Source organism: Schistocerca piceifrons, chromosome 1 (assembly GCF_021461385.2).
Source record: "Schistocerca piceifrons isolate TAMUIC-IGC-003096 chromosome 1, iqSchPice1.1, whole genome shotgun sequence".
Lineage (NCBI taxonomy): Eukaryota > Metazoa > Arthropoda > Insecta > Orthoptera > Acrididae > Schistocerca > Schistocerca piceifrons.
In genome coordinates this window covers 232,365,174-232,380,748 of record NC_060138.1, presented here as the reverse complement: position 1 = coordinate 232,380,748, position 15,575 = coordinate 232,365,174, and the positions used below count along the sequence as shown (strand labels likewise).

The window sequence follows — 15,575 nt, the reverse complement described above, 5'->3', positions numbered from 1 at the left end:
TTATGTTTGGTGTTTGGTGTTGTGGTTTCCACAAGCCTCCATTGTTTATCTCTTCCTTGTTGTGTCACTCATAGTCGGTCGTGGTCGGTTGTTGCCAGTTGTCGTTGGTCTGCCGTCCGACTCGTCCTGTGTTTACCCGGTGGTGCGTGTTCCACCGCCGGCGGCTTCCCCGCCTGACGGCTCCGATCCGCAGCCCAAGGCGTTCCCGCTGTTGGTTGTGGTTACTACAATATGTATCCCTATGAACTGTGTGTGTGATGTTGAGATACCCTCATGGCCAGCAAGATCCCCATATCTGTCCCCAATAAGACATGTGGGGGACCAACCTGAAAATCAGCTTGGTCCCATTGCTAGTATCCAAGGTATCGAAGACCACGTAACAACAGTTGGGGCCAGGTTACCCCAGGAGTGGATGCAACTGCTTAATGACACAATTTCCAACCAAATCAGTGCACACATCCAGGTCAGCAAGGGGTACATTTTAAGTAGGATCATAGTTCCAAGTTCTCTGTACATTTGAATCAATTTTATAGTCACTGAAATATCATCACATAACCTCTCAGCTTATAAAGTTTCATTTATTTTCCTTCTCCCCTTCTGTGTGTTTAACATTTTTTGTCAGGTAGAGTATTTTCTTTCCATACATTTACATGCACAATGTAGAAACTTGAGTACTCATGGACAGATTTTATAATATAACAGTTTTACTAATCTGCCTATTTTTTGGTTATTCACTTAACCTATCAAAATGGTCGTGTGCAAGTCTGCAGGGGTACAAAGTGAAATGAAACCAAATTATCACCTTCAGGTAAACAAAATTATAATTCCTATATTTATTTATAGTTTACACCTTTTATCATCTATGAGGAAATGTACCCAACATGCTTAAAATCATTTTCATAGTATCTATGGTTTTAAGTCGCTCCCATCTGGAAAAATTACACACTGTACCACAGGCATGAATAAAATGTATTTTTAGGGCAAATGAATAGAGGACACATTAAATGTTAAACTAGGGTATCTCGTATTTACCTAATTTTCACCGTTGTAGTAACAAGAAAGCTTTATCGCAGGACAACAAAGTCAAATACATGCTCATTTCACCTGAGGTGGAAATTACAATCTAAACATTAAAAAATTATAAATGTTTGATATTAGTGATATCACTGTACACTCTGTATATTTACAATGGTCAGTTTGTCTCATGAGCATTTGTTCATTTTAAATAAACGCCATCAACAATGTCCCTTTCTGGCCCACTATGAAAAATGTAAAAGAAGACTTAATATTTGGGGAGAATATGACCAAAGCAACTAAGACAGATAAATGCATTGTAAGGCATACATTAAAAAAAAAATTACTTACAAAGCACAAGTAGGTATTCTGAGTCCCACCAGACTATATTCATCATATTTGATGGGTTGTTTACTTATTGCAGTTGTAATGTTGGTTTACATTAACTAAAACAGTACAAAACTAGATAATAAACATCAAAACACTCGCAATAATGTCCTCCTTTCCTGTGCTATGGCTGAGGTACACAAAGGACCTGACAGGACGCCTGGAAATGAATTTAACGCCATGCTTTTTTGTGACTCTAGAGAAAGTGGGCAGGACATCCAGTCCCATAGCCAGGGAAGTATTAAAGTGTTTAGATGGAAAGAATTAATTCAGCAGTTCAGGGTGGGGCGGACCTGTTGCTGTCAAATAAGAATCAATACAGTGAATAACTGACACAGTTCTCTGTTTCATGTGGACAGCAACACTTTCAAAACAGTGTGCAGAGAACTCCTGGATATTCACACACACTAGATAGTGATTGTGGCAAATGAAGTACAGAACACTATTCACTTACATATGCCCGTGAGTTCTGCTTTATAAAATGAACTAGAGCTAATGTATTTCATTTGCCTGCAATCGCTTACCACATTATACATATGGTGGTCTTACTTGTCTGAAGTTTTATCATTTGTCTGCATTCCTCTTTGCTGTGAAACTTCAATCACATTTTCTCTAATTGTCCACCCCATTTCTTCCAAATTTTCAACTGAGAACCCCCACACCCCCTTTCCCTCATACTGCTCCCTATTTGCCTCAGTATCATAGTGCCATTACTCTTTGTATTATTATTATTATTATTATTATTATTATTATTATTATTATTATTCTTTCCTTTCTCAGACGTTATGTCTGGTTAAAAATGGAAAGTGACTCGGACCTTGATCAAGCGTGACTTCCTTTTAACTGTACGGTATATGTTACATTGCATTTAGGAACTTTTGGGTAATTGAACATGTATCAATAATTACAGATTTCTGTAGTTGTATATATAAGTTTGGATGTAGCTGTACGGCGTTGATGTACTGGTGGATATTGTGTGGTATGACTCCTGTAGTTGATAGTATAATTCGTATAATGTCAACTTCTTCTTCTTCTTCTTCTTCTTTTTCTTCTTCTTATTATTATTATTATTAATATTATTATTATTATTATTTCCTTCACTTTCTCAGACGTTAAGTCCGGTTAAAAATGGAGTGACGCGGACCTTGATCAAGCGTCACTTCCTTTTAACTGTACGGTATGTGTTACATTGCATTTAGGAACTTTCGGGTAATTGAACATGTATCAATAATTACAGATTTCTGTAGTTGTATATATAAGTTTGGATGTAGCTGTACGGCGTTGATGTACTGGTGGATATTGTGTGGTATGACTCCTGTAGTTGATAGTATAATTCGTATAATGTCAACTTCTTCTTCTTCTTCTTCTTCTTCTTCTTCTTATTATTATTATTATTAATATTATTATTATTATTATTTCCTTCACTTTCTCAGACGTTAAGTCCGGTTAAAAATGGAGTGACGCGGACCTTGATCAAGCGTCACTTCCTTTTAACTGTACGGTATGTGTTATATTGCATTTAGGAACTTTCGGGTAATTGAACATGTATCAATAATTACGGATTTCTGTAGTTGTATATATATGTTTGGATGTAGCTGTATTGCATTGATGTACTGGTGGATATTGTGTGGTATGACTCCTGTAGTTGATAGTATAATTGGTATGATGTCAACTTTATCCTGATGCCACATGTCTTTGACTTCCTCAGCCAGTTGGATGTATTTTTCAATTTTTTCTCCTGTTTTCTTTTGTATATTTGTTGTATTGGGTATGGATATTTCGATTAGTTGTGTTAATTTCTTCTTTTTATTGGTGAGTATGATGTCAGGTTTGTTATGTGGCGTTGTTTTATCTGTTATAATGGTTCTGTCCCAGTATAATTTGTATTCATCATTCTCCAGTACATTTTGTGGTGTATACTTGTATGTAGGAATGTGTTGTTTTAAAAGTTTATGTTGTAAGGCAAGCTGTTGATGTATTATTTTTGCGACATTGTCATATCTTCTGGGGTATTCTGTATTTGCTAGTATTGTGCATCCGCTTGTGATGTGATCTATTATTATTATTATTATTATTATTTACACTTCTTGCCAGTTAAACTGCTGGTGTTTAGAATTGCACCACAACAGCATGCAACAAACATCAACATGGATATACAAATGATGTGCATTTCAGCACAACAGTACAAAATAGGTAAGAGTAATACCACGTGTATCCTGTATATAAGGAAAGACTACGCACTGTGATTCTCATTCAAAAATTAAATTTGAATGTGGGCTGTTTATAAGAAGATACTGTTATACCTCGTGTTAAGAAGCAGAAATGTTTCCCAGCAAGTGTCAGAATTCAACAGCAGCAGGACTGTTGCCTATCAATCTTGTGGTTTAGCTCATTATTGCTGCTTGTGCAGATTAAGATACCACAGCAGTTAAGTGAATACAGAATTTATGGGTTCAAGATGGTCATACTGAATGCTATACAGCCTCTCAGTAGTACAGCATGACTAGTGCCTGAGGTGATAAATATAGTGTTCACTTGGCCATGAGAGACTGTACAGCTATGTTACATACCTTGATCAGGTAGCAACAGACTTGTCTACAGCAAGAAAAGTATCCACATGGACCGTGTGATGACAGCTGGAACAACATAAACCCTCAACACAAAAATCATTGTTGAGGTTTCCTTCAACAGGGCAGTGGAGAGAGGCATGTTATGGGCAATGACTGTGCCTTAGATACAAGATCTCTGTGAAGTTTTGTTTCAACAAAATAACACAAGACTACAAGAAATCTGTGAAGATTTAACTGCATTGACACACCACAAAAACTTTCATAGACACTTTTAATAATGCTAGTTGATGCTTTTTCACTGAATTAAAATATATTATAAATATGAGTAACATTTAGCTAGAAGGTCACCTCAGGGAAAAAAGCATGGTATTCAGTGTTCATATTTAATTAAAATCTGCTACTTACACAGGTTAGTAAACTTTAAAGCCACACGATTTTATCCCACTACAGTAACTTTCATACCAGACATCTGCTCCAGGCATTTGGGAGTTTGGATACATGATATCTCAGCAATTACACCATCACAAAGTATCAGAAACCTCATTCCAAGGGCATTATTGATTGATATTAACTCACAGCATATGTTGCAAATTTCTGTAACAGTGGGAAAAGAGACACATCCCACAATGTTTCCAGTTACTCATTCATTCACACATTGTGTTACATAAATTCCAATAAGATCCATGCCAGTTCTAAAATTTAGTAAACACTGACAGTGTCTCCGAAGTGCAAAGTAACATTTCAAAGTGCAAAGTAACATTTCAGCACTCATCAAGTAATAAATTATGTTGCACTTCATCTTTTTATGCAGCCTGCTCTTAAAAAAAAAATTTTGCAAGCTGACATACATATCAAAAATAATCTGTGACCCAACAGCAGAGCACACAAAACAAATTACAGATAAATATTATCACTCTGTAAGCATGAACAACACCCTGTTCAAACAAAAATGAGAAATGGCAACCACACACCTGTAACAGAGAGTACCATGTTTCACATTACAGTATAGTGTGTTGTTGCATTACGGAAACACTGAACAGCACACTGATTTTATTAGCGCATGCACAAAACCACCTCCCTCCCCCTCCTCCCTCCCTCTCTCTCTCTCTCTCTCTCTCTCTCTCTCTCTCTCTCTCTCTCTCTCACACACACACACACACACACACACACACACTTTCCAATGTCTGAACAAATGTGTATGTGAGAATGTGTGCTCTGAAGTAGAAAGAGAGTGCTAGCTTCAAAGCTAGTAACATCACTGCATTGTTATGAGTTTCTATGAACCACAGGTTAAACGTAAACAAGATGCCTACAGCTCCCTTTTGCCATTTTCATTACCAGCATCATTCTGGAATTCTTGTTACTGTATGTATTTGATGTACAAACAAATAAAATCATTCAAAACTATAGGGAAGAACTCAATGCATACATTGCAGTGAATTGTAAAGCATTCACACTGAAATATGTCAGTTTTAACACTTTTGTGCTCTAGCATACCCTTTTACTCAGACAATATTCTGTTTAATGTGCAAGATTTGGAAATATGTGTACTTACTCTGCTAGTCGTAACCAATGAATGTCACCCGTAGGGCCTTTCTGTCGTTTTGTTGGTATTGGATCAAGACTCTGAACATCATTAATAATATAATTCTCTAGTAAAAGGCAACCAGTTGAAAACAAACTTGCTGCCCTGCAAACTTAAAGCAAAATACAATTATATTTCACTGCCTTTGCCAAAATGAGTAATTAACATTGATTAGTACAACTAATGACACAAGTAAGTGAGAAGAAGGTTTTATTGTCACTAAGAAATATTGGCAATGTTTGTTTATGTGAAAAATATCAAGTAGTGCCATGGTTCACAGTCCACACTAAATTATAGGTCACCCTACCACAGGCTGGGTAATACAGGTAAGAGGAAGGCAATGGCATACCATATCCAACAGGACCACAGCTACAGCACTCATTGTTAAAATTACCCTTCAGTTTGACGACAACGTTATCTAACTTTAGGAAACATTACAAATTAAGAACATCTGCTGGAAAAGCAAATAAATTTTACACCATCCTTCCAACAAGTTGTAAGACCGATTTTATTCCTCATATATAAGCGATATTAGTGCAACAACTTTTGTGGCAGCTTGAATTGACAACTGTAAACAACAGATTAACATTATTATTATTTTTTTATTAAAAATGAAACTCCTCCAGCTTTACTATAGATTTTATATTTACTTGGGTACTACTTTTGACGCTGCGTCAACACCATCTTCTGGCCCATACACTTTGATGAAATCAGTTGTGTGTGGCTCAGTACTAGAAGTCTGCGGTGAGACCAACATGTTCTCCACGTGAATGGTGGGCAGTTACCGTCCGCCATCCACGTGGAGAACGTGTTGGCCTCACCGCAGACTTCTAGTACTGAGCCACACACAATTGATTTCATCAAAGTGTATGGGCCAGAAGATGGCGTTGACGCAGCGTCGAAACTAGTAGCCAAGTAAATATAAAATCTGAAGTACAGCTGGAGGAGTTTCATTTTTAATAAAAAAAAAATTATTCCAGCTGTGTCCCACCTTCATCCAATTTAAATATGGATGTACGGAGATTAATGTTAAAATTGATTGAAATGCAAAATGCAGACAATTCTTTTCTGGAAGAACTCATAATGGGTGACAAGAGTTGGTGTTATCAATGCAAATGTACCACAAAATGAAAAACTCATCATGGATGACGGGAGTTGGTGTTATTAACAAAATGATAAAGTCCAGAAATTCACATGAAGGATCAATGATTTTTGGACACAATCGACATTCATGCCAAACATTTTTTATTAATTCACTCTTGAAACTTTTTTCAACTGTCAGAGTAGGTTCCAGCAGGTACTATTCTCTGCTCCTGCAATATTATACAAATAGCAAAACCCAAATAACCATGACTACTTTGGGATAACTGGGAAAAATAAATTCACATGTAGTCTCATCATCAATCTGAAATACTTTAGCACTGAAAGTGAATAAATTAATGACAAAAAACTGGAAGCTAATAGAAAATCACAAATGTACTGAACCATGGATACCTAAAAATGCCCTAAGGTACTGATACATCCACAAATACATATGGACTGTATGTGACTCACATTCATTAACTGATTATATGATATCAGATAACAAAAATAGGTGCAAAGAAAAGACATTCCAAAGGTTCAGAGAAGAAAATGAAATTACTATACCACTGCATTGTCCAAGCTAATGTTTTGTCTCTAAAATAAAATTGTAACTGCTCCATTTACTGATCCATCATACAAATAAAATGTCAGAACATTTTAACTACACTCTCCACATATTTTCAGTGTAATACCATTGCAATTTCTGTTATGATACTTTTGCACTAATATCTTTGCAAACTTGCATCGTCTTTTTTTGTAGCTGCTTTTACAATTTTGTTTCACTGAACAAACAAACAACTGAGAATATGAAAATGGAGGAGCACCATAGAAAAGAAGTTTACCAGAAAGGAAAATGACATTAATTTAAGCAGAAAAGAAGTGCAAGAAAAGCTGATGGGTCTAAGTTGTGGCATAGCAGCAAGGTGCAAGTTTACAGATGAATTATCATTATATCAAAGAAAGAAACTGTTTGAGACATTTTATGGCTCAGAAAGTACAAATAGGAAAAATGATAATCTCAGCAAGCTGATCACAAAAATTCCAAGAAAAAGAATTTGTACTCACACATTACAGCATATTTATTCTTGAAAATCAAGTAGTAAAGGTATTCAAAACGATGTTTTTGCATACTTTTAGTGTTACAGACCAGTGGGTGTAAAAGATTTTAGGAAAAACTACTCTTGAAGGTTTAGTGAGTAGGGTAAAGGTGGCAAGCACACTAATCACCAATGAACATCAGATGACATGGAAGGGATATGAAATCATATAGATTTATTTGATGAAGCAGTATCACACTACATTAGAAAGGATCTAGATAGCAGCAACAGTATTTGAAAGACATACAGAATGTACATTCAGAAGTGTCAGGAGAAGGGGATGGAATATGCATCAGCTTGGATGAAAAATTTTCAATACAGAATACAAGCTTCCGTTTTTCGAACATAAAAAGGATGTTTTTGATGAGAGTGAGGTTACAAGAACGCTGAACCAGAAAATAAGAATGCTTTGGAGGAAAAAATACACAGACCTTTGAAAAACAGAGACATGGCTCGAGCAGAAAAAGATGCTGACAAGTTGAAGGTGCAAATTGAGAGTACAATTCTGTGTGCTTGTTTTGATTTACAGCAGGTACTCAGCACTCCACAGTGTGAAGAGTCCTTGCTCTGTAACAAAAGAAAGCTGAGAACCTACACTCTGACTATCTACAACATGGAAATATGAAAGGATGTGTGTTTCATGTGGATAGAGGGAATTGGACAAAGAGGAAGCACAGATATAGCTAGTTGCATCTACAAATTCCTGAAGCAGCAAAGTGAGAATGGCTACAGAAATTTTTCTTTTCTGATGTTGAAATAGTCAGAACCAAAACAGATTTGTATTTTTCATGAATCTGTAGAGTTAGAGTACCCCAAAAACTGTTTCTGTTACCCGTAAGTTTCTTGAGAAGGGGCACATACAAGAATGTAGACAGCATGAACAGTGCTATCGAGAGAGCAGAAAAGAGCATGAACATTATGTACTACAGCAGTGATACATTCTATAAGCCAGAGTCAAGCAAAAAGAAAGAGTCTGATGTACAGGAGATGTCACAGAAGGATTTCTTTGATTACAAAGAGGTTTCACTGAATGTCCGAAACTGGACTAAAACTGAAAAGAGCTAAAGGGTAAGCTGGTCTGATATCACAGGAACAATGGTGAGGAAGGAAGAACCATGGATGACATCATTTACATATAAATATTACTGTCTACAATACCATTGGTTAAATGCGCAAGTTTTGATGTCACAGGCCAAGTGTAGAACATGCTGTAGAAGACATGCCATATGCATATTCATCATCACTTTCACTTTCAGAGGAAAAATTTTCTGATCTGATGCTCCTTTGCCAGAACAACATAACTCCAACAGCTTACCATGAATTCTATTACAATCTGAAGCATGGACAAGCTTATAATAGTGAAGAAGATGAATGCAGTTGTAAAACTATTTTAATTTAAATATTAATTTCAATGTATAGTCTTTACTTTCTCCCAGGGAACTATTTTGTTATTGTTGTGTTGTGCTCAGGTATTAACATATTCATGTGCCAGAAAGCTTTGGAAATAAGAAATGTCAGAGGCATTGTTACGGTCATCAAAATTTATGAAATAAAGATATTCACATTTGCAGCCAGATGCTGATGTAGAACAATTTCAGTGAGGTAAGATCCTAAGTGACATTAATGTCAGTCATTAATACCTCTATTAATAATTACATGAATAAAATAACTTCTGAAACATTTTTTTGCTATAAAGTACTTAATAGCAAAGGAACAACAGGACTTTCTAAGCAGCATTTGCAAGTCTACATTTTGAGGTTGAAACTGGAAAATAGTGAAATTTTCAGTGTGATACTGTAACGTTTATGAAATGCTAAAAACAATAGTATTGCTCCGAACCATCAATCAAACTACCAAAATTCCTGCACGTTAGTTCACAGATCAGTACATAAATGAAATACTTGTAAAAATATGAAATCATTGGGCACTTTATCAAACTGCTTTGATATGCCAGTTAGTGTTAAAAAAGTGTTGATAAAGAACTGTGCAATACCAGAGAATTGAGGATCCAAAAACAAGAAGTGTCATGTTTCAGGTAGAAGAAAAATAGATCAAGAGAGCTGAAAATATGGAACAAGAAATTAAAACAAACAATTAAATAGGAAAAAAGATGTGTACTTGCCAACAATGAACACATTATTGGATATAAAAGCTCAGCAACTTTCATCAGAGGAACAAGAATACTGGCACTACTCAACTCTTTCAAGCATAACTATACCAATTTATGTTGATAATGTTGAAATCGATAGATACTAAACAGTCAAATAACTATGTCATAGTTATCTTCAGGACAAGCAATAAAACACACACACACACACACACACACACACACACACACACACACACCAGAATTCAAGAGGGTGACATCTTGCATGAGAAGGAAATGAGCCACTAATCTTTGCCAATTAGGTTGCTCCTTCTTAATGTGAGTTCTCAATAAACTCTCTAACCACAAAGAGAAACACTATATAATTTCCTCTTGCAACCTCAGTAGGAAGAATCTGTGGTTAAGAAAAATTGGGTAGCTGCCTTCATTTATTTTTATGCGCTTCTATTGTCAGTATCAAGAATTGTGCCGTCTGAAGATAAGAACTAATTAGTCCTCCAATGATGTATCTTAATTTTAAAGCAGCTGCCTTCTATTGTTCATGCACTGACACAGATGCTCCATCAAGAATAAAGCTTCCAGTACTTAAAAAAAAAAAAAAAAAAAAAAAAAAAATTAAAAAAAAAAAAAAAAATCCACAACATCATAAGCACATGTGTGAATTATAATCATCTTGTGCCTGTTATGTGCCTTAATGAATGAACACATTTATAGGTCAAATTAATTTCTGAGTGGTGTATTAAGCAATAAAGCTAATAAACCAATACATGCTTATCAAGCCATGTTTGTGAAATGTATCACAGTTACATCAAAATAATGTTTTTTAAAGTGGTGTACTATACCAACACAGTAAGGGATACTTGTGATGAAGTTCAGTGAGCCATGGGTTAAACCAAAGACCAGGTTTGGTATTGTATTTATAAAGCAACTTACCTGCAGATAGTTTCTCGACATCAAGTATGATTGACTGTGGACTTAAGAGAGCCATTTCAATTATGGATCCAATGAGTGATGGTGGACATGCTACTGTTTTTTCAAAAATATCTTCAAATACTTGTTTGATTCTGTCTGTGAAGTCCTCTTCATTTTCACTTAGTCCTTTAAGGATACCTGCAAATATGGCTGTGAGTAATTGCTGAGCAATTACTACATCCATCTGCGAAAGAGAAAATTTACCATTTTTTAAAATTAAATCCAGCTTATATATAACAAGTAAACACAAGTAAACATACAGTTGCAGTTATCAGTAGAACCACATGGAGAGAAAGAAACTATGTTTCTTGCATATTTTCATAGAGCAAAGTAAATAGTTGGAAATGGAAAGATAGGTTTAAAGGCAGGAGAAGGGACCAAACTATGAGGTCATCGGTCCCGTGTTCTTAATAAAACAATGCCACAAGTGTGAGAATAAAACAGAAAGCAAGGAAAAGCCAGAAGACTGAAGGGAAGGCAACGAATACTAAAAGGAACAAAAGAGGACAAGAAAACAACAGGGAAACGCTAGAAACAGAAGAGAGTAAAACATGAAAGCAGATTAACGTGGCTGGCTAACCACGAGAATAAAAAGGGAAAGCCAGCCACTCTGCAACACATTAAAACCTCCACCCTAAAAGCACTAGGGTGGAGGACACACAGAGACAAAGGACATGCGCTAAAACCTACATAGAAGTATAAAACCCACTCTCATGGATAAAACGTAAAACTAAAGCTGCTGTGGAGGCATTGTCGTCCAACACTGAAGGCAGGGTGCTGGGAAAGTTAAAAGTCTGCCGCAGAGCGGCTAAAAGTGGGCAGTCCAGCAAGAGGCGGACGACTGTCATCCGGAAGCCACAGCGACACTGAGGTGGGTCCTCGCGATGGAGTAGGTAACCATGTGTTAGCTACGTATAGCCAATGCGGAGCCAGCAGAGAACAACTGATTCCCTGCGAGAGGCCTGCATGAAAGACTTCCACACATTCATAGTCTCCTTAATGACACACAGTTTGTTGTGCATGCTGTTATGTCATTCCGTCATTCCAAAGTTGGAAAACCCTGCGGTGTAAGACAGAACGCAGGTCAGCTTCGGAGATGCCTATCTCCAGGGGCGGTTTCCGCGTTGCCTGTTTGGCCAGCCTGTCAGCAAGTTTGTTGCCGGGAAGTCCGACGTGTCCTGGAGTCCACACAAACACCACATAGATGGACTCCTGAATGGACACTACCAGAGGGTGACAAGGGTAGCACTGGTTGATAGCTTGTAGGCTGCTCAATGAGTCAGTACACAGGAGAAATGACTGGCCAGGACATAAGCGGATGTACTCTAGAGCACGAGATATGGCTACCAGCTCTGCAGTGGAAACACTGCAGCCAACTGGCAAGTAGTGCTGCTTAATATATCCTCCATGAACATATGCGAAGTCTACGAGACCATCAGAAAGGTTCCAGAACTGCTCTCATTAATAAACGGTCACAACGCCCATATAGTACTAGGGACAGAAAGTTGGCTGAAGCCAGACGTAAACAGTAATGAAATCCTAAACTCAGATTGGAATGTATACTGCAGAGACAGGCTGGACAGTGAAGGGGGGAGGCGTGTTTATAGCGATAAGAAGTGCAATAGTATCGAAGGAAATTGACGGAGATCCGAAATGTGAAATGATTTAGGTGAAGGTCACGGTTAAAGCAGGCTCAGACATGGTAATTGGATGTCTCTATAGGCCCCCTGGCTCAGCAGCTGTTGTGGCTGAGCACCTGAAAGATAATTTGGAAAATATTTCGAGTAGATTTCCCCACCATGTTATAGTTCTGGGTGGAGATTTTAATTTGCCGGATATAGACTGGGAGACTCAGACGTTCATAACGGGTAGCAGGGACAAAGAATCCAGTGAAATTTTTTTAAGTGCTTTATCTGAAAACTACCTTGAGCAGTCAAACAGAGAATCGACTCGTGGCGATAACATATTAGACCTTCTGGTGACGAACAGACCCGAACTATTTGAAAAAGTTAACGCAGAACAGGAAATCAGCGATCATAAAGCGGTTACGGCATCGATGATTTCAGCCGTAAATAGGAATATTAAAAAGGGTAGGAAGTTTTTTCTGTTTAGAAAAAGTGACAAAAAGCAGATTTCAGAGTACCTGTTGGCTCAACACAAAAGTTTTGTCTCAAGTACAGATAGTGTTGAGGATCAGTGGACAAAGTTCAAAACCATCGTACATAATGCGTTAGATGAGTATGTGCCAAGCAAGATCGTAAGAGATGGAAAAGAGCCACCGTGGTACAACAACCGAGTTAGAAAACTGCTGTGGAAGCAAAGGGAACTTCACAGCAAACATAAACATAGCCAAAGCCTTGCAGACAAACAAAAATTACGCGAAGCGAAATGTAGTGTGAGGAGGGCTATGCGAGAGGCGTTCAATGAATTCGAAAGTAAAGTTCTATGTACTGACTTGGCAGAAAATCCTAAGAAATTTTGGTCTTATGTCAAAGCGGTAGGTGGATCAAAACAAAATGTCCAGACACTCTGTGACCAAAATGGTACTGAAACAGAGAATGACAGACTAAAGGCCGAAATACTAAATGTCTTTTTCCAAAGCTGTTTCACAGAGGAAGATTGCACTGTAGTTCCTTCTCTAGATTGTCGCACAGATGACAAAATGGTAGATATCGAAATAGACGACAGAGGGATAGAGAAACAATTAAAATCGCTCAAAAGAGGAAAGGCCTCTGGACCTGATGGGATACCAGTTCAATTTTACACAGAGTACACGAAGGAACTTGCCCCCCTTCTTGCAGCAGTGTACCGTAGATCTCTAGAAGAGCGTAGCGTTCCAAAGGATTGGAAAGGGGCACAGGTCATCCCCGTTTTCAAGAGGGGACGTCGAGCAGATGTGCAGAACTATAGACCTATATCTCTAACGTCGATCAGTTGTAGAATTTTGGAACACGTATTGTGTTCGAGCATAATGACTTTTCTGGAGACAAGAAATCTACTCTGTAGGAATCAGCATGGGTTTCGAAAAAGACGGTCACGTGAAACCCAGCTTGCGCTATTCGTCCACGAGACTCAGAGGGCCATAGATACGGGTTCACAGGTAGATGCCGTGTTTCTTGACTTCCGCAAGGCGTTCGATACAGTTCCCCACAGTCGTTTAATGAACAAAGTAAGAGCATATGGACTATCAGACAAATTGTGTGATTGGATTGAGGAGTTCCTAGATAACAGGACGCAGCATGTCATTCTCAATGGAGAGAAGTCTTCCAAAGTAAGAGTGATTTCAGGTGTGCCGCAGGGGAGTGTCACAGGACCATTGCTATTCACAATATACATAAATGACCTTGTGGATGACATCGGAAGTTCACTGAGGCTCTTTGCGGATGATGCTGTGGTGTATCGAGAGGTTGTAACAATGGAAAATTGTATTGAAATGCAGGAGGATCTGCAGCGAATTGATGCATGGTGCAGGGAATGGCAATTGAATCTCAATGTAGACAAGTGTAATGTGCTGCGAATACACAGAAAGATAGATCCTTTATCATTTAGCTACAAAATAGCAGGTCAGCAACTGGAAGCAGTTAATACCATAAATTATCTGGGAGTACGCATTAGGAGTGATTTAAAACAGAATGATCATATAATGTTGATCGTCGGTAAAGCAGATGCCTAATGTTGATCGTCGGTAAAGCAGATGCCAGACTGAGATTCATTGGAAGAATCCTAAGGAAATGCAATACGAAAACAAAGGAAGTAGGCTACAGTACGCTTGTTCGCCCACAGCTTGAATACTGCTCAGCAGTGTGGGATTCGTACCAGATAGGGTTGATAGAAGATATAGAGAAGATCCAACGGAGAGCAGCACGCTTCGTTACAGGATCATTTAGTAATCGCGAAAGCGTTATGGAGATGATAGATAAACTCCAGTGGAAGACTCTGCAGGAGAGACGCTCAGTAGCTCGGTACGGGCTTTTGTCAAAGTTTCGAGAACATACCTTCACCGAAGAGTCAAGCAGTATATTGCTCCCTCCTACGTATATCTCACGAAGAGACCATGAGGATAAAATCAGAGAGATTAGAGCCCACACAGAGGCATACCGACAATCCTTCTTTCCACGAACAATACGAGAATGGAATAGAAGGGAGAACCGATAGAGGTACTCAAGGTACCCTCTGCCACACACCGTCAGGTGGCTTGCGGAGTATGGATATAGATAGATAGAGCCGTCAGTATAAACCGCTTCAGAGCCCAGGAACACATCAAGAATCGAGAGAAAGTGACAGCGGAGAGCGGTGGGGCTAACAGAGTCCTTAGGGAGCAGGAAGGCAAAATATCCCACCACCTTCTGGTATGAGATGTGAAGAGAACACGGAGGAGTAGCCATGTGTTGAGGGCAATAGGTACTACAGTTAATGACTTGTGTATATTTTAAGATCATGTACAATATTCAAATAAAAGGTTTGTTTGATTGTCATGTTATTTAAATGGAACTGTTATTTAGTTCCAATGCCAACATATACATGAAATAGCCAATCATTCAAACTCAAGCTTGGAATGGACAAGGATGGTGAGTGAAACTGGCTGAGTCCTTTTCAAAACAAACATACTGTTATTTGCATTAGTCAACTTAAAGAAGCCACTGAAACCCTAAATCTGGATTGCTGAACGGTGATTTGAATACTAAATATCTTAATCATCATACTACTCGGACCACAATATCTACACTAGCATCCAAAATTAAAGCAACAAACAGGAATTT

The 15,575-nt window shown here is 38.0% G+C and overlaps 1 protein-coding gene across 1 annotated transcript in view; it reads right to left on the bottom strand.

Moving 5' to 3' along the window:
* LOC124803212 (DNA-dependent protein kinase catalytic subunit-like) overlaps positions 1 to 15,575 on the bottom strand; it is a 561,762-nt gene that overhangs the window by 169,278 nt on the left and 376,909 nt on the right. The window contains exons 34-35 of the mRNA XM_047264427.1: positions 10,777 to 10,999; positions 5,527 to 5,668 (exon numbers count right to left, since the gene is read on the bottom strand). Of these exons, the coding sequence (XP_047120383.1) occupies positions 5,527 to 5,668; positions 10,777 to 10,999 (365 nt within the window). The remainder of the gene's footprint in view (positions 1 to 5,526; positions 5,669 to 10,776; positions 11,000 to 15,575) is intronic.